This window comes from Meleagris gallopavo, chromosome 1, assembly GCF_000146605.3.
Source record: "Meleagris gallopavo isolate NT-WF06-2002-E0010 breed Aviagen turkey brand Nicholas breeding stock chromosome 1, Turkey_5.1, whole genome shotgun sequence".
NCBI classification, from domain to species: Eukaryota; Metazoa; Chordata; class Aves; order Galliformes; family Phasianidae; genus Meleagris; species Meleagris gallopavo.
The window spans coordinates 118,333,280-118,356,348 of NC_015011.2; the positions used below are offsets into that span (position 1 = coordinate 118,333,280).

Genomic DNA, 23,069 nt, shown 5'->3' on the forward strand with positions numbered 1-23,069 from the left:
AGCTGTGGGAAAAAGGTCCATTTGAGAAAATCACATCAGCACTGAGGATGGAAAAGACACTGTGCTGCCAGCTCTCGTCTCCCTTGGCACTCTCAGGAGGAGGACACGCAGACAAAATCCAGCCCACCCCACAACATCCCTGGGGGCACACGCACAGCTCTGGAGCAGCCTCGGGCATGCAGTTGCTAAGGCTGAGCTGCCTTAGTCAGGGGCTCTGAGCTTTGCAGTCCTTCTGAGACTTAGCCAAGAGGGAAACTGCTGTGTGCACAAGGATAGGCTCCCCTTACCTGGTAGAATACAGCACTGGTGATGGCCAGAAACTTGTCCTTGGGGATGGCATACTCAACTCCCTCTAAGGCCTCCAGGAAGATAGTGAGGCTCTGCAAGGCAAAAGGAGAGGAAAAAAGTACTTAAGCCACATCTAGCCACTTGGGAGTGGAGAAACTGTTTCCCAATGGTTTGTCCACCGGGAGAAGCTTCTGCACAGGCGTTCTTTTTTGTCCCCCACCTCCCAGCAGCACCAAGAAAGTCTCTCTGCTCTCAACTGAGCCCTGTTTGGGCATTGTTTGAGACATCTCCCACCCAGCATCTCTTTTCTCCCCCATCAGGTGCAACTGGACATGGTCCCTCCTGTTATTGAGCTCCTCAGGCACTCAGAGACCCACAGGGGTGGTAGTGAAGCCTCCTATCCCCAGGAGATGATCCCCAGTGACTCTTGGCTCCCTCCTGGCTCCTGTCCAGGTTGTTCCTTCTTTGACTGAAGAACTTGGGAAACCTCAGACCCCCCTGGAACACCGATTCCTCCTTTCTCCAAGGGCTCTCTGCCTTCTTCCTGCATCCCCCTGACCCTTCGTGACACTTCACAGGCCCCACATCCACGCTGAGCCATGCACAACATCTCACCTTGGCCATCTTGCAGGTGTCTTTTACTTCCTGACACGGGTGCACAAGCCAAAGGAGCTGCTCCCAGACGTGCTCTCGGTGCAGCTCCTCTTGCAGGAGGACACTCAACATGGCAGCCACAGCCCCGAGGACGGCCTGTTTGTCCTGGAGAGGGATGGCAGAGTCTTAGCATCAAAGACTGAAGGTCTTCCCTTCCTGCAAAGAGGGCTTTCTCTTTCTCTTCCCTTTCCCCATATCCCTGTACCCAGCAGGAGATGGGCTTGCTTTGGAGAGCAGGCAGGTTTTCCCCACACCCTCATCCCCAGCTCTCCCTGCCACAATGCTGTGACGTGCGGCTGCTTCCCGGCAGCAAGATCCAGCCCCAAGCTCTTTGCAGAGCCAGCGCACTCCCTCTCTTCACCTCTCTGCTCTCAGCCCTCTGGGCACAGACAGAGCTGCTGATGTCTGTGAGACATGCTGGGCTGGGAATGCAGCAGTGCTCACCTCTTCCTCCTGGCAGTCCTGCCAGTTCCTCACCACAGAGAAGAACAGCTCATCAAGATTCTCATAGATTTGCTCTTTCTCTGTGGCAGGCCAGGGGCATTGCTTTCCGGAGGACAAGTGAATCTTGACTCCATCCATCCATTGTTTCACAACTGAAAAACAAAACAAAACAAAACAAAACAACAATAACGAAAGAATGATTAATTTTTAAAAAAAAGAAAGAGAGAGAAAAGAGAGCCTGTGAGAGTCTGCAGCAGGGTGAGGTACAAGGGCTGTCCCGATCCCCTCTGCTCTGGGGCCAGCACTCACCAGCACAAGCGATGCGCAGCGTTTGGCCACTCCTCACCTGGCCCACCACACTGCGCAGGCCAGCCAGCGTCAGCCACACAAAGGAGATGCACTGTGGAGCTGCAGAGAGGAAGGACAGGGGCATGGTCAGAGCCTCAGCAGTGAGGGAGGAAAGGCTGCAGCCCTGCATCCCCCAGCTCAACACAGATCATGTGCAAGGGGAGAGACCTCTTTCCCCAGTTGCTATAGATGTCAGGAGGCAGAGGGCACTCTACCATAGCTGCTGAAGAGTTTGCTCAGGGTGATCAGAACAAACTCCTTGGACATCTCCCGTGTGGCCTTCAGGTGGTCCTGGAGCTCGGACATCACCATGGTGAAGTGTGTCCTGGCCAGAGCCACCAGGACATTGCTGGCAGCCATTCTCATGCTGTTTGTCACGCCCTGAAAAAGAGTCACTGGTGACACACGGCACAGGAGATTGCTTGAGGCCCTTGGAAGGGCTAAGCCACCACCATCCGCCAGCAGAACACCAGCGCAGGCAGGCGGCTCCCTTTGCCTTCGGGAGTGACTCCTCACCTGGGCTGCTGTCAGGTCCTGGGACACCTCTGCCAGCAGCCGGTTCACCACTCCGCACGGCGGGCGGCTGTCATCTTCTCTCAGGACGTGCTCCAGCTCGCAGTACGCCTGCGCTCGGTCACCCTGGAGACAAGGATGAGTCACGCTCACTTTGCCCACTGCCACCCATCACTATGCAGCTGTGCTGCTGGGCCTGGCCCCCACAGGACCATGGCACTGGGCCAGGGCAAGGATTGATGGGTGGATGCCCCCAGCTCACCTCCTGGTCTTGCAGGCGCTGCAGCAGCAAAGTCACGGCACAGGCAGGGACAGGGCTTTCCACCCTGCCTCTCTCCCTGTGACGTGTTCGTCTGGGCATGCAGCCCACACAAGCAAAGAGACCTGAAAGGAAAGAGCAGAGCAGCTGCTACTCATGTTGCTTGGAGCCAGAGCCGAGCATCCAGCCAGCTTTGGGAGGAACGCTCCTCCAGCCCCATGGTGGGGGTGGGCTGCGCTGGCACATGCGTGGTCAGCAGGAAGAGGAGAGAGAGCCTTCCCCTTGCTGGGGTACAGGAGAAACCATGGTGGGCAGCTGCTCTTAGCAGAGCAAGGACAGTGCTGCTGGCATGTCCTAAACAGACAATGGAGGCACACGTGCTCAGGCAGCATCACAGTGTCCAGAGAGGTGAGGGACTCACCTCGAAGGGCTCTCAGCCGCTCCATCACAGCAGGATGTCTCCAGATAGACACAACGCTCTCTCTGGGTTCACTTCCTGCGCGTCCCACAAGCGGACTGAGCCACCGCTCCACCACTGCCACAGGGGTGTATGAGGTAGCCACTGTGACATCACACCTCAGAGTGTCTCCTCACAGAGAATGACATGCCCCAGGCTGGGGACCAGACAACATCCAGGGCAACCTTGCAGGCCCCAAAACACAGCATGTTTTTGTGATGCACTCGGCTCCAGGGTTCTGGTTCTGTGCCAAAGCAGGGAATCGCCTCAGCAGATGAGGGAGAGCCCCTGCCAGGGAGCAGCTGCTGGGCACCATTGCCTAGTACTGTCTTAATGACTGGGGCTCTGTGCCGGGAGGCACTGAGGCCCCCATCTGCTGCCCAGACAACCTCTCTAGACAGCTTTGCTGTCTTCCAGGGGCACATGTCAGAGACATTAAGGAGACTCCACCACATCAGATCAAACAAGAAGACCACCATCTGCTCGTTGTCATTCCAGTAGGGTCATGGGAGGCTGCCACAAGGAAATGGCAGAACATCAGAGAGGGACTTTGCATTCCTTGGAAAGATGCTAAAGGTATCGGGAGCACCAGGAGTGTTCTCCTCTGTCCTTTTGACTGGTGGCTGGGTCCCAGAAGGAAGGAGGCAAATAAAGTTGATAAATTACTGGTCAATTACTGGGATGGTGTCAGGACCGAGGTTTTGTGTATCTTGATCTTGGACATATGTTTGAGAGAACAGGTGTGTGGGCATGAGACAGAACGCAACTGAGCAGTTGGGGCCAAAGTGTTCTGGGGAGCAAGCAGGCTGGATTGATTACCAGAGCATTAAACCAGATTTGATGGAGGAAGAGCATGGAGTTCCTTGTGAAATGAGGAAAATGAGTTAGGTTAAAAGTTATATACCGTCATGAGGTGCTGAATTGGCAGCTACAGATCTAACCTTTCAAAGCCAGGTTTTTGCTGCCGATAACAGATGCTTTTCTACAGACCTACAGAATTAGTACAGACAGCGAGTCTCCTGTTTCTCCAAATAACATTGTTAGCTATCCTAACGCAAGGCAGCAGGCTAGGACAGTAAACCACAAATTAATGAAGAAGCAGCGGATTGGTGGACAGAGCTGATACTGATAAGAGGACCGGTCAGAGCCAGTCAAGCATCTTCCAACCTGACCCAGTGAGGAAGACGATGGCCTTCATCAGAAAGACCACCAGATGACCAGTGAGAAATGCCACACATGCATATAAGAACTGAGACTTGGGGGGAGAAAAATGTCAATCACTCTGGGGACCCATTGTAATAAAACAACCTTTTCTTGGACATCTAATGCATTTGTAAGGAGCTTGTTCTTTAAGCATGTGCCTTTCTTGACCTCTGGTATGCAGGCTAGGACGAATACCCCCCTGCATCCAGCATAGGTGCACAGCACTGAGTAAACATACCTGCTTTATGACTGCACTGTGGTTATAGAGTTTGATTCCGCATGTCACTTGAAACAGAGAAGGGCCTGGGAATGCTGTCTTCTTAGTAAACTGTGGAGAGAGACTTCCCAGTTGTCCAGAAGGATCTTGTGAGGACTCCTCAGAGAAGACCACATTGCAAAGAGCCCAGCTTAAATCTTCCTGCATCCCTCTAGAAATACCTACACCCTAAGGTGCCTGTATTGTAATGCAGACAGCGTGGGGAATAAACAGGAAGAACTAGAGATCTGTGCGTGCTTACAGGAGTGTGATATCATTGCAATCATGGAGACATGGTGGGACAGCTCACACAACTGGCATGCTGTTGTGGATGGCAAGTTGAAGTGAGGTGGTGGAGTTGCTGTTTATGAGAGAGCAGGTAGAATGCATTGAGCTCCACTGCAGGGGGATGATGAAAAAGTGGATACAGCTTGTGGGTAAAAATTAAGGGGCGGGTTAGCATAGGCAACACTGTTGTGGGTGTGTGCTACAGGCCACCTGATCAGGGAGAGGAAATGGATGAGGCCTTCTACAAACAGCTGGAAGAAGCATTGCGATCGTTCTTATGGGGGACTTAAACCATCCTGATATTTGCCGGGAAAATAACACGGCCAGGCACACAAAGTCCAGGTGGTTCCTGCAGTGCATTGATGATAACATTCTGATGCAGGTGGTGAAGGAGCTGATGTGGAGGGGTGTGCTACTTGACCTTGTTTTTACTAATGAGGAAGGACTAGTAGGAAATGTGAAGGCTGGGGGAGCTTGGGATGCAGTGATCATGAAGTGGTGGAGTTCAAGATCTTGTGTGGAAGGAAGAATCAAAGCAATCAGTAGGAGTGCTACCCTGGACTTCAGGAGAGTCAACTTTGACCTCTTCAGGGACCTAATTGGAGGTATTCCATGGGCTACAGCATTAGAAGGTAAGGGAGCCCATGAGTGCTGGTTGGCCCTTAAACTCCACTTCTTCTGAGCTTAAGATTGCTTCATCCCTCAGAGTAAATAACTGGGGAAAGGTGGCAAGAGGCCTGTGGGGATGAGCAAGGAACTCAGAAATAAACTAAAAAGAAAGAAAAACATCCATGAACAGTGGAAGAAGGGCCTGTTCACCTGCGAAGAATATAGGAATGTTGTCAGTGCCTGTAGGGGTGCAACAAGGAATGCTAAGGCCCTCTCGGAATTAAACCTTGCAAAGGAGGTAAATGATAACACGAAAGGGCTTTTTAAAAGTATGTCAACAGTAAAAGGAAGACCAGGGAAAATGTGGGATCCCTACTAAATGAGATGGGTGCCTTTGTAACAGGGAATGCTGAGAAGGCAGAGATTCTGAATGCCTTCTTTGCTTCAGTCTTTAATGTTAAGATTAGCCCTCAGGAACCCCAGACGCTATAGGTAAGAAAGAGAGTCTGGGGAGGGAAAGGCTTCCTCTTGGTCGAGGAGGATTAGACCAGAGAACATGGTGTTGGCTCATGACATCAGAGGCGGATGTTGGTGGTGTGGCAGTAGGGGTCGAAGCTCCCCACCAATATTCCGTGACGTGGTATTACTGTGCGACAGATGGCAGCAGATGGGCATTCTGACACAATGGGTCTGATGTGGAAGTGCACATGAAGTGGGGATGTGTCAATGAACTCCTCCATGTGGAAAAAATGTCACCCACTGACATGCATCAATGCACACAGAACACTTAAGAAGACCAAGCAGTGGATGTGAGCACAGTGGGGCGGTGGGCAGCTGCAGCAGCAATAGTAGGTCAGCTCTGCTGGTGCAGATTGTTACAAGCACGGCATGCAGGCTCTTCTTCATCACTGGTGACATGGCATAGCTCATGGTGGTGACAGTTTTGTAGCTGAGAATGTGAAGAGGTTGCAGGAGGGATTACAGCACTACTGTGTGGAACTGTTTTCAAAGTGAGTTGAAGCGGGATTTCTTTCCAAAAGTCTGACAGTCTGTATCTGGATGGCATAGATGCTGGCATTAAGGGGCTGCATGGCCTTGGGCAGCCAGGAGCAAGTCTGAGCCTTGCTGCCACTGGGCACATGCACTCATACAAACAGGTGTGCACATGTGCATGCATTGCAGACGCACACACACACACACGCACGCACAACTGCTCTGGTGACAAAAGATACAGAGAAGGTGGTGTTACTGAGTGCCTTCTCTGTCTCTACCTGTACTGCTGGAGGCTGTCCTGAGGAGCCCTGTACCCCTGAGGTCCCAGAGGAAGTCAGGATCAAGGAGGAGTTTGCCTCAGTTGATGAGGACTGGGTTAAGGAACAGTTAAACAATCTGGACATCCATAAATCCATGGGTCCTGATGCAAGCACCCATGGGTACTGAGCAAGCTGGCAGAAGTCATTGCTAGGCCGCTCACCATTATCTTTGGTAAGTTGTGGGGAACAAGAGAGGTGCCTGAGGACTGGAAGAAAACAAACGTCACTACAGAAGGGACAAGAAGGAGGACCTGGGTAACTATAGACTGATCAGCCTCACCTGGAAAGGTGATGGAAAAACTTATCCTTGGTGCTGCCTCTAGGCATGTCAAGGATAAGAGAGTTATTAAGGGTAGTCAACATTGGTTCACCAAGGGGAAGTCATGCTTGACCAACCTGATAGCCTTTTATGAAGATGTGACCAGGGGGATAGATGTGGTAAAGCAGTGGATGTGGTCTATCTTGATTTTAGTAGAGCATTTGACACCATCTCCCGCAGCATCGCCACAGCTAAACTGAGGAAGCTTGATCTGGAACATTCAAGTAGTGAGGTGGACTGTGAATCAGCTGAAGGAAAGAAGCCAGAGAGTTGTGGTCAGTGAGACAGAGTGAGTCTAGTTGGAAGCCTGTGTCTATTGGAGTCCCTCAAGAGTCGGTACTGGGACCAGCACTATTCAATACATTCATCAATGACTTGGATGAGGGAGTAGAGCACACTGTTAGCAGGCTTGCTGATGACACAGAACTGGGAGGCCTGGCTGTTATTCCAGAAGGCTTGAAACTTATTATGGGATGCTTTTGGGATGGGACTAAGATGGGAAAACAGGAATTGAGACATAGCAGTCAAGAGAAGTAAGTGTGGGAAGATGGACTAAAGGGGAATAAATGTGGTCACATAAACAAGCTGCTGATCAGCTACTGCCTAGTCACCTGGTCACTGTCATTTGAGCTGTCTTCCTATTAGATCCTACTTCTTTTTTCTGTATGACACTTTAGTCTCTGGATGTGTACACATTTGTGTACATGCCTGCTGGAGCTGGATTCATAACAGGAAAAGACCAAAATCTAGAAAAACCCAAAGCCTGAATTGGTGTCTGGGTGATGAGCCAGGATATCACAGCAGGCTATTAGATGGGATTAGGGTCTGTGAATGTGAGTGTGCCTGGAAAAGTAGAAAGTGAAGATGTATGTATGTACCACTAGTGAGCTTCAATTCCAGTTTGACACAGGTGAGGAAGATGGGACCATCCGTTTTGGTGATGTCCATGCAGCTTGATACATGGGGGTTTATAAAGGCACCATGCTGTCTGCGCTGGTATATGGGGTCCTCTGTGTTTGTGTCTTTCTGTATGTCTTTGTGTGCACACTGGGAACATGCATCCAGCCTCACTGCTAACTGAATCTGGTGGCAGAGTCACCATATTCGTGGGGCTGATGGGGGCACATTGAAGGCTGAGAGGGCACCAGAGTCAAGGACATCTTTAATATCAGAGAATGTTTTTCTTTTAAAATTGTTTTCAAACCATCAGTCTTCTGATGAACATTTGAAGAATGGCAAGAATAGAAGTTGAAGATTAGTCTTATTGTAATTAATTTGTCTTCCCATTATTATTATTTAAAAAAATAGGAAAAATTTTCTGAATGAGTTGAGAAGACTGACATCACAAGTTTCAACAATACAAAATTCTTTTCTCATTTCAAAGGTATTGTTGTTACACTCGTTTTCAATAGACTCGTTTTCAATAACAAAACGTTTTTAGAGAGATGCTTTCTCTTGACATAAAGTTTACATCTCTGATGAACTGTTACCTGACGTATTAATTAGGTGAAATGTATCCTCTTGATTTGACTCTTTTGGTAATAGAGTTAAATTTCAACCTTATATTTAAAATTTTCTTTTAAAAAACATCAATTTTTAATGCAAGGAACGAATTGTCTCACATTTATGTAGAACTTAAAAACTGCTGTGGTACAGAATATAGTCTAAAACTAAAATTTTTAAATGTTGTGTTTTATTTTATTTTGTTTTTAAAGTTTGTGTTTTTATTTTGTGTTTTATTACTCAGGAGTAATAAAGTCATATAACTGTTTTAGGAGATATTACTTTCCTTGACATTTGTCTGTGTTTGACAGAACTCAACTACCATGAGTTGGAACATGTCACCTAACATAAGCATTAAAACAATTATATAAGCAATTAAAACAATTGAGAGATCATCTTCTCTAAGTATTAAAAATCTATGCATTTCCTAAAATTCAGTAGACGCAAAAGCACTCACACAATAAAAATGTAACATTACAGAGATATAATTTTCATGAATCTTTTTGTTTCTGAAAACTACCATTCATCTTTTCCTTTTCCAGTAGTGAAAATTATTTTGCTAAAAAGTTACCGGGTTTCTTCATTTTTTAACCAGAAACTAATGACACAGATATTAGAAGTCTTGTCTCAGTATTCACTAGAAACAAATCAGTACAATAAAAAGGATATTTCTTAATTGCAAGGCAATCTTTTTATGTTGCACCATTTTCTTAAAAAAAAAAAAATGCTAATAGAATTTTAAGTCTACTTTAAATCTTGAACATCATTGATAATGTTCAAGACGTACTGATAAATATTGAACATTATTAATCCTTCCCTCATTCCACTTCATCTTTTTTGCTGGAACTGGACAAAAAGAGAAGAGTACCCATGTTTGAGATGACACAGGGGGAAAATATTACTATGAACACCAACTGTGATTTGTCTAAAACTTTATGGAATATGAGTTATAGAATGAGTTAGATGGACCATAACACAATTTTCCAACATCTCAAAATCAAATAGTGGTACACATGGAAATGCAAGTCATCACAGTGCCATCGCAGAGCTTCTGCTTCTCTCTCAAAGTTTACCTTCCCCAAGGAGGTGAACAGTAACAGTCAGAGAATGGAAGTGTTGAAACATAGAAGTGCAGAATTCCTATTTATATAGTAAATACCCAAAGTACATTCTCTGGGACTGGTTCGTAGAAATATGAAGCAACTCCTGCAAAACACTGAACCAGAGCTGGATTACGAATTCCTGCAACATCTCAATATATTCATATGCCTGAGCCAAGTTTAATCATTACGTGTAAAAAACTATGCATACTTTATGATTCATTAGTTATAATCTGGTAACAACCTTTTTTTACTTTTTCAGGAGGTAAGAATATAACTATTCCTTGAACATGTTATAACTAGATGTAAATAAATCAACACTTCAGAAACACTATTGGCAATCATTCTCCCTCTAATAATTTAAGGTATCAGAGAAAGTGCCCACATCTTCACCAAACCAATTAACCTGACTATAGCATTGGTGCTGTGAATATTGTTTCTCACCTGTCATTATTCTCTTCTGCAAAGTTGTTCACATGAAGTAAAGTGGTGGTTCTTTACTGGAAAAAATGAAGTAGTTGTTCAACACAAATACAGATATTTTTCTGAGAGGCAATAGTCAGGAGGGATGGGGCAACATACCACAGTTATATTCACTGTGGTTCCAGACTGACTGAGAAGTAAAACCTATAAAGAAGCAGCTGTTTAATGTTCACTGCGAAACTGTGACTTCTAATTGCATGGCAGAACTAAGGGTGGCAGAGAAGGAGGTAAAAGACAGCGTACACTAGAAGTCTGTCAGCAAAGGGTAATATCTCAATTTGCATCATGAGATAGGCGAGTTTGAAGTCCAGGACAAGTTCCTGCAGCTTTTGAAGGAAGAACAGCACCTATAAACCCTTACTTTTAGATGGACAGGAGTAATGATCTCCCACAACATCAGTTCACTGAAAATATTTCATTGCAGCCTTCTAGTAGATGAAGAAAACTGATAAGCAGGAGGGGGAACAACTTTTTATATGCTCTAATAGTGATATGACAAATTAAAATGGCTTTAAACTAAAAGAGGGGAGAACAAGGTTTTATGTTAGGAATAAATTATTTATTCAGAGGGTGATGAGGCACTGGCACAGGCTGCCCAGAGAAGCTGTGGATGCTAAATCCTTGGACCTGGAGGTGTTCAAGGCTGGATTGGTTGGGGCCTTGGGCAGCCTTACCCGGTGGGTGGCAGCCCTACCTATGACAAGGTGGTTAGAACTGAGTGATCTTTAAGGTCCCCTCCAAATTAAGCCATTCTGTGTTTCCGTAGTTCTATGAACTCATCTACTGTGCTGTAGAGGAAGCAGGTAAATATCCCAGAACTATAGAGATATCAGGTTTAGACGACATACCAATGTTATGTAAATGTTACCACTAATGGGGAAGATTATAAGAGATCGTTAGCCATCTTCCCTCCTAATGTTCTAGGAATATACATCTGTGAGATGAAAGGGAATTCCATAGTCTATATCTCACATCTCAAAATTAGTTCATACGTGATTCTAACTGCAAAAACTGAGAGAATAATGTCGAAGTAAAAAGTCAGCTATACAGTGCACCATTTCATATTTGAAAGTTGTATTAGCTTCATCTTATTTCTTAACTCACGAGACAAACCCTAAGAAACAGCTACTGAACAACTACTGCATGCTTGTTAACAGCTATTTATAACTTTTCCTGGCTTCTTAGTTCATCCTGGACATTCTGCTGACTTCCTAACTATCAAAAAAAATAGGAAGAAAAAAAAAACATCTACAGCCTTCTTATGTGTCTTTGTTGATACTGCATTTTTAGTACCATGAGCACAGATGACCTGGATTCTCCTCTACTGGATAGAATGTCAGAACTGTTACTTAGGCTTTATTTGCAGAATATTTATTCTTATTGACAATGATAAGCTTAAAATAAAATAATTGACCTTGAGATGTCTGGCTCTGTATTCATCCTACTACTCAGAAATCCATCTTCCTCCTTCTGCACTGCTGGCTACAAACATTTGTTAATTCCTGAGTTTTCTTGTGAATTTTGAATTATTTATTCAAAAAATACACCTATTAAAAACAAATCTAATTCAAGACACGGTAACTTTGATGTTACCTCACCTTTCATAAGCAAATTGCAGGAGTTTTAGTCCTAAGTTGACTCACAAAGGAAAGCTATGTAGACATCCACATTCAAATTGCAGATATCTATAGAAGAGAGATCTAAAACAAATTTGAAGTACAACAGCTTTCAAACAAGCAGACTTTTGTCTCTGTGGGTGAAATTACAGTCTTTACAGTTATGTCAGGCTGTAGGGCACAGCCCTAACCTGACTTCAAATTTTAGGTGCGTAAAAAACACTTAAACATTGCAGGAGAGGTGGTCTTTGCCTCTACCACTGTGAAACCAGAAGGAGCACAAGAGTGCAAAATGTTATCACTCTTGCAAGCTTAAAACTCCTAGTAAAGAAGACTCAGGAAACAGCTTCCTTGGGCTTGAGGCAGCTGATGCTTTTGAATGTCCCTGATGCCACTGAATCCTTCATACTCAGAAGCAGAGCCCCATTACCCATTAAATGTTTGTGGGCTTTTATTTTGCCACTAATGAAGGTTAAAGCTGAGTGTTGCACCATAAGGTCCTTGAATGCATCCCTCCCTGCACATGTCCTACAAGCCAACAAAATGGGATGACTCTGTCTGGCATGTGCAGCCTTTCATTTCCATGTCATCATGTTTCCTATGACAATTAATACAAGATTCGCCACCAACTCACTTTTGTTCTGTGGCCATATTCACCATATTCTCAAACATTCATAATGATGGAAATATACTTTTATGTATTTTGTATGTATTCAATGCATAAAAAATCTTTTTTTTTTTTTTTCCTGTAGAGGATTATGTCTACAATTTTTTAAAATTACATTGCATTCAAATAATCTGATGTCAGAGTGGTATAACGTGGTTATACAACAGCATAATTGGAGAAAGATGACCAGCAAGCCACCACTCAGAGCATATCCTTTTGCCTGAATACTGAAATGAAGCTGTTACCCAAAAGGCACAGACTTTTACCAGTTACAGGCAAAAAGTGGTATAAGAGCATTCATGCAAGGTGGCCTAAGCACCTACTAGTATAGCCTCTGCTCCCATTCCTTCCTTCAGTATTGTCTACAAACTTTTCCTTCCATTATAAATCAACTTACTTGGTTTTATATGCACTTCTGAAGGCTGAGGACACTTCATTATATCATAAATTTGATGTGTTTTGACTCATCATTATAACCTTAAATATGAGGCCTCATTCTGAGTAAGAATATTCAAGCTGATTAATAGTTACGTGAATTTAAGCATGGATTTTATGCTAGAGCGCTAGCTAGTTATCCCATGAATGAGTCCTTTTATTCCTGATATTTGAAGAGAGTTTTCAAGTGCATCTGTGGATCACAATTAGTGTGTAACTGAACATTATTCAATAAAACTGCAGAAAAATGTATGACATCTATGTCACAGGAAGAAACAATGTGGACTGCAGGTGCACCACAGGTACCTGGTTTCCTATTCCCTGAACCACAAACAAGGCAGAGAGAAGATACAGAGTCAAAAATAGCTTTTTTCTATGGGAATTGGTAACGCTTCAGACATGTTAAAAGTGTCACAAAGGTATTTGTAAATACCCAACATTGCCACTGGTAGGTATTTTTTTATGAAATTTATTTAGTTTCATTGATATACTTGGAGGTTTAAGATTTTTTTATTAACCATTTTCTTCTGAGCATTTCTGCTCTTTTGCAGCAGCAAAAGCAAATTCCTCTTGGGAATTTTGTGTTCCATTTCATTATCATGTTGAAATGCGTTGCTGTGGAATCACAAGAATCACCATGAAATTTTCCAGATGTTATGCAGACACTTTAGCATACGCTCCTACTTTCGATAGTTCCTTTTACTGCATGTAAGCTGTTTGTAACAGGTCTTGAATTGTATGCATAGCACTTTTGAAAGTGTGCAATACGTAGAACTCTATAAAGGATTATGAAAGCTGGATTGCTTTTTATACTCATAGCTTTTACTGACAGGGAGGACATATACACAATGAATAACAGTATTTATTTCACAGTACTTATCTCCATGTGAATCACTTCTCCAGTTCAATATTAAATTAAAAATAATTAATTAATAAATAAGCAGGCAAGTAGAAAAGATCCCCATTCCTCTTTTAAACCACTCTGACACAACACAGGATTCCTGTCCTGTACAATGAAAAGCAAAGTCAGTAAAAAGGTGCTGCTTACTGCTTGCATTCCATCAGTGCTTAAAAACTTTATCTGATAATAAATTTCCTACCGTGCACCCTCTTTCACAGAAAAATAGCACAAAGAGAGATCTAGATAGCCTATAATCTCTAGGATAAAAAATATTTCAGACAATCATGCTGGTAAGTAATAGATCAGAGGATAAGGCAACAGGTATTTATTCTGGTCTTAGTGTCAGAGCATGGTGGCAGCTCCTGCAGACTGTAAGTGAGGCAGCAGTAGTACCTCAGAAGTGCTGAATCCTTACACTGATTCAGCTGGTTGTGTTTACAAAGGATCCTCTCTCTCCCCATACAAACACCATTAAAAAATTTAAGAATCATTTAACAGTAAATGATTTGCTATTAAACAGCTATGCAGTCGTAAATTGCATTATTTAGAAATCCCATTAGCAGCATGAGAAACGGATGTCCTGAGGAGGAGCAGCTGCAGAGTGCCCTGAGGATGAAAAGATCTGCCACACTGCCAGGTGATGATGAAGACAACGTGTGCAGTCATTCTTCTTCCAGTCTGGCTGTGCGCTGTGCCATGCAGGCACTTCTCTCAAATGTATTATAAAGGAAAAGAAAAAAAAAATCAGTACATCAGCCTGTCCTGTTTATTCACTGCATGTGTATTTGGGTTCATCTGCTGTACCATGCATGGGTTTTTCTTTTCCTGCCGGTGTGCTGCAGTTGGAGACATGGTGCTGGATAAATACAAGCACACCTTCATCACCCTTTGTTCCCTGAACAAGCTGTAATTACCACAGAGTTGGTACATCCTAAAATCCCATCCATTTCTATGCTATTCCAGACATGTTTATTTTTAACTGCACCAACCATCCAAAGCCTAAACTATTAAACTGAAAATAGCACATCTCCAAAGGTTTTTTTTTTAACGAGGTAAAACACTCTTCCATTGCCTTCATCACTAGCTCAAAATTGCTCAACCTTTTGTTTTTGACACAATATACTAAAGCCAATTATGTTCAATTAAATTAAAAGGTCTAGCAAAAAAAAAATATTTTTTTTTTTTTGAGCAAAACACTGGTATTCACACTGCCACATGGCCAAATAATACATTGTATGACTCAGACCCCCTATAAATAAGCAGTCTACGATAGAAGATATGCAAGCAAATGGCTTCCTTCAGATGTTGCACAGAGAGGATGTGCCAGGTGACTGATGTCTGCTTGCAGCCTCTCAGGAAACTGTGTGTCATCTTGTGGCGTTGGCACGTGTTACCACAGTATCAAGCCCTTTGTTCACGAGAGCTGCTACCCATGCAGATTGTCAATGACAACGATCATTTTCGCTTATTTTAGCAGAGTAACTGCAATTACTGGCACCAGCGGGTATCACACACTACATGCAGCAAAAGTGTTTGGCTTCAGAGTACTAATTTAGTTCGTGTCACAGAGGCAAGAAAATGTGCTTTTCTTTCCTGCAGCTTCTGCTGTGCATCAGGCTCTAGTTTCAGCTCTGTATTTTAGGGATTTTTGGAGAACCACACATTTAATTACAGTCTCCTGCCATGACTTTGGTGAAAGACTTGTCCAAACATCAGAAAGAGGATTACAGTTTATGGAACCAGAAGAGGATACTCAGTAAAAGAAACCAGCCAGCTACTTATTTACATACTGAAAAGTTCCAAGCAGCAGTGCTGGCCAACTGCCATCTGCTTTAGATTTTTGAATGAAATACTTTTCATTCCAAATGATTTTCAATTGGATTCTGAATATCAGACCTTGTGGGCTCATTTACAAACCACAGGTGAAACAGGTTGTCTGTCAGTGGACGGCAGGCCATCCTGGCTGACCTCGTGCTGCAGCAGATTTCTTCTGACACAACAGTCTGCTCTTCTTCCAGAACAATTCACTCACATGTTGGCACAGAGACGTTTGAAGATGACCCAGCTAAAAAAGGCACAGTGCATAGCTGAATGTGGAACCCATTTCCTCTGTTTTCCAATCACTTCTATCTATTGCTCCTTTTCTCTACTCTGCTTATTCCTTTAATTATCAATACCAGTGCCTAAGTTACTAACTGTTCTTCATGTGAAAGTAAAGCAAGAAGTAATTTCCTAATCAACTGAGGCAGTTCAAAGGGTCAAGAACCAGCATTAGAATATAGGGAAAAGGAAAAAAAAAAAAGACCAGGGGAACAACAGTATCCAGCTCAAGAGTTTTTCTACCAGGTGAGTAAATATTTGTCCTTGGTCAGGCTGGATGGGGCAAAGACTGCCCTTATCTAGCTTTGGGTGTCCCTGTTCATTGCAGGGGAATTGGATCAGCTGGCCTTTAAGGGTCCCTTCCAACTCAAATGATTCTATGATTCTATGAATCAGTCATGCCAACATCCTGCAGACAATTAGCTTGCTAAACTTTGAGTTATCCCATTGTAGTGCATAAAGTTAACTGTCTAATTAACATTTTTGTGATCACTTATGCATATAAATAAAATAGTAGTAGTAATCCTGGAAATACTGCAAATATTAGAAGCAAAGAAGCAAGGATTTTGGTATAGTTAAGCATATTTTCAGAGTAATATGGACAGAGATTCATCATGGGAAAACTGCAGCAGTTCAGTTTATAAGAAGCATAAAAGGTGGATCAGATGCAGGAACTAGAAAGAAGAGGTGAGAACGAAAGGTCACAGACATGAACTAGGCAAGTGTCAGTGGTCAGTGTAATAACAAACATGAAGCATTTATAGGTCATTCTTCTCCAATACATATTATAGTCTTTTGGTATGAAAATAAAGCCAAAAGCCATTATCATTTTCTGCATTTTACAGAGGAGGAAACAGAAATACAGCAAAGTTCTCAGGAACATAAGAAGTGACAGGAGGGCAAAGCATGCAACATCATGTCTGAAATCGAGCTGCTTTCACTTAGATTCAGATTGTGTAGAATTACTTGGTGATAAGCTAAAGAGACCTCAGAGGCTATGTGCTAGCATTCCCTAGAAAAGGCAAACTCTGGAAAAGGTAAAGAAATATCATCAGGAATGTTTTAGAAGGGATCCAAAAATGACAACAAATGAAAAGAATATGTCTGACATTGTGGACAAAGTAACTTATTCAGCCTCTCTCACACTTGCCACTAAAGAGACTATAAAGAAGACAGGACAACTTCTGTGAGGAACATTCATGGAAAAGCCATCCATAATACAGACATATTATGTAACAACTATCTTCTATGTTCAGTGGTTATGAGTTTGTCCTTTATAAAATGGTCTCCATCTGTAAATCCTATGTCATGTGGAGGAAGTCCTTAGTGACTGCTTATCAGTCTCTTTTCTTCCTTCTGTGCTTTAATTTACAACCTGTGACCTCTAAGCCTCATAAAAAGCATTTTATTAAAATGACATAATTCATTATTGCATGTTTAAGACCTGACAGTAAGAAATGGGTTTTATGTTTACTGCAACTGTGTAAGACTGAACCCTCCAAAAGGATGACTTTCACACTTACTCCATAACATGCTGCAGTTTCAATTATGGAGCTCAGAACCAAGGGATCATAATCAGTCCTTTAGAGGAGGAAAGACAGAAGTAATTCAGGTGTCAATTACATGTAAATGCTTTTTTTTTAATAATAATCTCATAGCATGTAGAACACTATAAAGTAAAGGGTATTTATTCTGTTACAGAAGCTCAGACAAAATCTTCTAAGGAAGAGGTTAATATCCCTTCCATACTCAAATTCTCAAGACCCTCAAGGTTTCAAATACCACATGACAGATCTCAGCAGCCAAAGCTCACTCATTCAGCATTGGAACCTAGCTCTGCTCCAGTCTTTGGCTTAGCCATCCAGTAAGCTGCAAGTTTTAAGTGATAAACTATGCATAGTCAAATTAACATCATTTTTTAAGTTATTTCCTCTTATCTCTTCTGTTCTTTAGTAGAAAACTGTTTTGAATGGACTAAATCTTATGCTACACTACACATCATCCTAAAAGCTTATGAATATTTTATTAATTAAAAAATATCACAGTAAACATTGACTCAAAGCAAAGACCTGTAATGTTTGATGAGTTTTTTTGTTTTGTTTTAAATTATAGCTTTAGTGATGGCTTCTGTTCATATGCTTCCAGCGGGGATAAATGACTGATTATAATTTTGCTACACACAGAGGAAAATTAGTCATTCCTAATTGGAAAATATGAGATGATGCTGATGGCTTGCACACTATCAAAACCATGGGGCTTGTGCAGAACAGCCTTGGTAGCACACTTGGTCCCAGTGCAGGCATATCTTTTATTTTAATTACTGTTCAGAACTCCAAGGCAAAAAAAAAAAGATCATTTTAAAATGAGCATACAAATTTTCTACTAAAGTTCATTTATAATTACTATATAACAGGAGCAATTTTTTGCCAGCTACATTCTCTTTTATTTACATTATGAGAGGAAGTATTTTTTTTCGTGTAAATTAATGTAATCTTCCCAGAAATACCAACCCATTGACCTCTGTCATAGCCTTACTTTCTCAAATAAGTTTGGGAAAACTTAAAACAAAAATCTATAGAATAAATCAACAGAGAAATGAGCAAAGAGCAGCTAAAATAAAAACTAACTCCCCAATTGCTTTTCTTGCACCCTATTTATCCTCTAGTTTTCATTCTCTGTAGACTCATTCCCCAAAACTAATTGTTAAAGTTGCCTTTTCATTCCCATTTTATTTATTTATATTCATTTATTATTTATATTTTATTTATTTATTTTAGTTAATTTATATTTTTATATATGCATTTTATTTTTCTTATTTTATACTTCTATTATGGGAGAAAAAAAATATATGTGCGCTGGTAAGGACACAGTACTACCTAACACAGTGCTAACAGTTCCTGACAGTTAAAATATGGACCAGCACTAAACTTTTCTGGTTCAGTAGTGTAATATTTACTAGCTAGGTATGTCTGAGCTGAGTTATTTCCTGAGGCAGTTGAAGCCATTTTAGAAGAGCAAAGATTCAAAGTGACTTCATGCAGCTCGTTTGTTGCCATATAAATTGCTCTCACAGTCTGACAAAGAGTCTGCATTTCTATCTCACTCTCCACTCAGAAAGTCTCCAAATTAGTATACTTCACGTACTCATACACTTCAGGTCTTCAAGGATACCAAAGTAATGCAATACACATGTATAGATCTCTACTAAAATGAATCATTTCATAATCCAGGTCTGAGAAGCACAGTAAGTGTGCTACTGTTTCCTTGCAGTTCAACCTGCATGTGATAACTTGGCAAAGTCCCGTCCAAGAGCATTAATGGGAAATATCAGAATTGTGCCACCACCAATAACTATTTTCTTACTTTCACAGTAATTTCATAAAATGGGAGGTATGTGGATAGTATGCAGTTTACAGGAAATAAAATGAAAAATTGCATTGTCTACTAAAATTACAGTCCTTCAGAGGCCTACCATTTTGGTTGACTGTATTGGGAAATAGTCTCTGAGAAGAACAGACTGGGTCTTCCCTGTAATACAAAAGTGTACTACTATCAGTAGAATAAATTAGTAGACATTTCAAATTCTTATTGTGTATGCAGGGTGGAAGTCTTATATTACGATCCTACAGAACTAACAAAAATCCTTTAATATGAGACTCAAGTATGATTAATTGGTTTCTGTTCCATAGGCTTTGTTGCTCAGTTTCCAAAGCACAGCATTTGCTAAGAATCAGACTACTAGCTGCAAATATTGTAAATGTGTGCTGGTGGAATCATTTGAACATTTGTTCCAATTTCTCTTAAGATTTTATTCTGCTACTCATCTCCATACTGTCTGAGCACAACACTCTCAAAAGAGAATTTACATTTTAATGTGTTCACAATCCTTCCCGAGTTCCTTTCCCATAAAGATGAGGCACTTTAATTTCAATAATGCAAAAACTAGTAAAAGTACAGCATTTAGTTTAAGCTAGCTAAAAAATGGATCAATCACCAATTTTTAATTTTATAATGGTTATGAATTTTGCAATCAGCACAATGTGGTGTATTTGTGTGATTCACACTTGGGTAAAATGTTTCCTAAACAGTCAACACAGCTGAAATCTGAATATTGGATTAATTCATATTTATTGTCTATGTGTTTTTAAAATTATATATTTGTTATTTTATTTATTAGGAATCAACCAGTAGAAGCATTTGCATAGCTGGTGAACCAGGAATTATATAACAAACCTCCAAAGACCCTCTCTGCAGTTTTGGAGTCCTGGCTGGGTAATTTTTACCATAATCAAAACACTTTAAAATTGCACGTCAGTTCTGGTTTACAGTTAATTTAATAATGCTCAATCTCAAACTACTAAGCAGCAAAAAATACATCACTTAACAAGGCTCAAGTAAGATATGAAGCAATAAAATGAATGCATGTACTGAACCATTCAGGAGGAATCAATAGCTTTTTTGAAAGCATAAAAATCATTTAAAATTATAATTTTGAAAGGTAAGATGCATTTTGGCTGTCTCAGTACTGAAAACCATCATTACTCTAGATGGTCCCAAGTGCCTCTGACATCCATGGGCTGGCTTTTTTGACCCAAGACCCAGGGGGACTTGCATTCTTTTGCAGAAAAAAAAGTAGAAATACACTGAAAATCTAAACTATCAATAGGTGCCTGAACAACAACCTCATCACCTTAGATGACAAACAGTGGCAAAAAAGGGATGACAGTTTCTCAAACTGATAGTGAGAAAGAATCAATCTTTACTATATTTAAAATTCTTCTGGCAAATTTCAAATAAAAGACTAGACCTGAACATAGTAAGAAATAGACCAGTTCTCTTTTTTGCCATGATTATAAATACAGCACTATGAGGACATGTTTTCTCTGCTCTCCTTACCTGTATTAACTTTTCTTTTACCATTGCCTGAAATAGAATCACACCTGAATTATTCAGGCTGTAAGTTGAAAAGATAATGTGTTGGGTAGTCACATTTTTAGAAGACAATCTTGAAAATTTATATGAACATTAAATTACTGAAGTACTTTTTTTGAAATACTTCAATGTATGCAGATGTCTGAAATTATTCTTTCCAGGATCCTTTCAGATTGTTACACTAGATCATGTCTTTCCTTTATGAAAAATTATTCATCACGTATGAGATGCATTTTCCAATAGATCAAAACTTGACAGAATATTATAATGTACTGAGTTCTGGACACATGAGACCATAAGAAATCATTCACATAAGTAATACAGTGTATGATGTAAACATCTATGTGGTAAAAAAGTCTTTCATTGGTATGTGGTAGAAGAAGTTAATCAGAAGCACAGAATCATAGGATCATAAAATCATAAAATCATAGGATCATAGGATCATAGAATCATAGAATCATAGAATCATGGAATGGCTTGGGTTGAAAGGAATTTAAAGATCAAACAGTTCTAACTCCAACTCTCTGCTGTGGACAAGGCTGCCACTCAACAGATCAGGCTGTCCAGGGCTCCATCCAATCTGGCCTTGAACACCACCAGGGATGGGCATCCTCAGCTTCTCTTGGCAATTGGTTCTAGTGCCACACCACCATCTGAGTGAAAATCTTTCCTCAACATCTAATCTAAATCTCCTCTCTTTTAATTTAAAACAGTTCTCCCCTTGTCATATTACTATCAGACCATGTAGAAAGTCTATCTACTTCCTGCTTATAAGCTTCTTTTAAATAATGGCTGCAATGAAGTCTCCCCAGACCCTTCTCTTCCCGAAGTGGAACAAGCCCAGCTCCCTCAACCTTTCTTCATAGGAATGATGCTCCAGCCCTCTGATCATTTTCCTGACCCTGCTCTGGAACTGTTCCAACAGCTCCAAATCTTTCTTGTGGTAGGGTCCCCAGTCTGGATGCAGTACTCCAGATGGGGCCTCACAAGATTAGAGTAGAGGGGAACAATCCCATCCCTCATCCTGCTGGCCAGCTTTCTTTCAGTGCAGCCCAGGATACTGTCTATGTCTGTCTACTGATAAAGATGTCGAAGACCACTACTCCCAAGATGGACCCCTGAGGGTACACCACTTGTCACCAGTCTCCATCTGGACATAAAGCCATTGACGACAATCTTCTGGTTGCTATCATCCAACCACTGAATAGTCTTCTTCCAAATCCATACCTTTCCAATTCAGCGATCAGCATGTGGTGTGGAACTATAAAAAAGTTTTTGCACAAGTCCAGATAGATGAGATCAGTTGTCCTTCCTTTATCCACCAGTGTCATCACTCTGTCGTGGAAGCCCACCAGATTGGTTAGGCAAACAGAGATGTGGTCTTGTGGAACCTTTCAGAAAATCTGGAAACTATGAAACATTAAGTAGTAGATCTCAGGAGCAGTATGACTACAGAAAGTCACCCTACATAATGTATTTACAGACAAGATGCCAGAGACTCTGGCCCGGAGTCTGTGTTATCCAATCAACTGAGGAGTGCATAATGTGAACAATGGTTTATTTCACAGAATCACAGAATTGTAGGGGTTGGAAGGGACCTCTAGAGATCATCAAGACCAATCTCCTGCCAAAGCAGGTTCCCTACACCACATCGCACAGGTAGGCGTCCAGGCGAGACTTGAATATCTCCAGAGAAGGAGACTCCACAACCCCCCTGAGCAGCCTGTTCCAGTGCTCCATCACCCTCACCGTGAAGAAGTTCTTACACACATTCGTGCAAAACTTCCTATGCTGCAGCTTATGTCCGTTTCCCCTCGTCCTGTCTCCACGTACCACTGAAAAGAGACTGGCCTCACCGCTATGGCCGCCACACCTCAGATATTTATAAACCTGGATCAGGTCCCCACTCAGTCTTCTTTTCTCAAGGCTAAACAGACCTAGTTCACTTAGCCTTTCTTCATAGGGGAGATGCTCCAGGCCCTTCACCATCTTTGTGGCCCTCCGCTGGACTCTTTCCAAGAGATCCCTGTCTTTTTTGTACTGGGGAGCCCAGAACTGGACACAGTACTCCAGATGAGGCCTTACCAGGGCAGAGTAGAGGGGGAGAATCACCTCCCTCGACCTGCTGGACACGCTCTTCTTAATGCACTCCAGAATGCCATTGGCCTTTTTGGCCACGAGGGCATGCTGCTGGCTCATGGCCAACCTGTCGTCCACCAGGACACCCAGGTCACTCTCTGCAGAGCTCCTCTCCAGCAGCTCATCCCCCAGCCTGTATTGGTGCATGCAATTATTCCTCCCTAGGTGTAAGACCCTACACTTGCTTTTGTTGAATCTCATCCGGTTTCTTACTGCCCAGCTCTCCAGCTTGTCCAGGTCTC

The 23,069-nt window shown here is 42.2% G+C and overlaps 1 protein-coding gene across 1 annotated transcript; it reads right to left on the minus strand.

Moving 5' to 3' along the window:
• Window positions 1-30: 30 nt before the first annotated feature.
• LOC104915420 (maestro heat-like repeat-containing protein family member 2A) lies at window positions 31-3,037 on the minus strand. The gene is made up of 8 exons (XM_019622089.2): window positions 2,928-3,037; window positions 2,510-2,631; window positions 2,251-2,373; window positions 1,950-2,115; window positions 1,696-1,794; window positions 1,387-1,538; window positions 904-1,047; window positions 31-380 (listed from the first exon to the last, which is right to left on the minus strand). The coding sequence occupies exons 1-8, from the start codon at window positions 2,950-2,952 to the stop codon at window positions 240-242; spliced, it is 972 nt and encodes a 323-aa protein (XP_019477634.1). The 5' UTR covers window positions 2,953-3,037; the 3' UTR covers window positions 31-239.
• Between the last annotated feature and the right edge of the window lie 20,032 nt (window positions 3,038-23,069).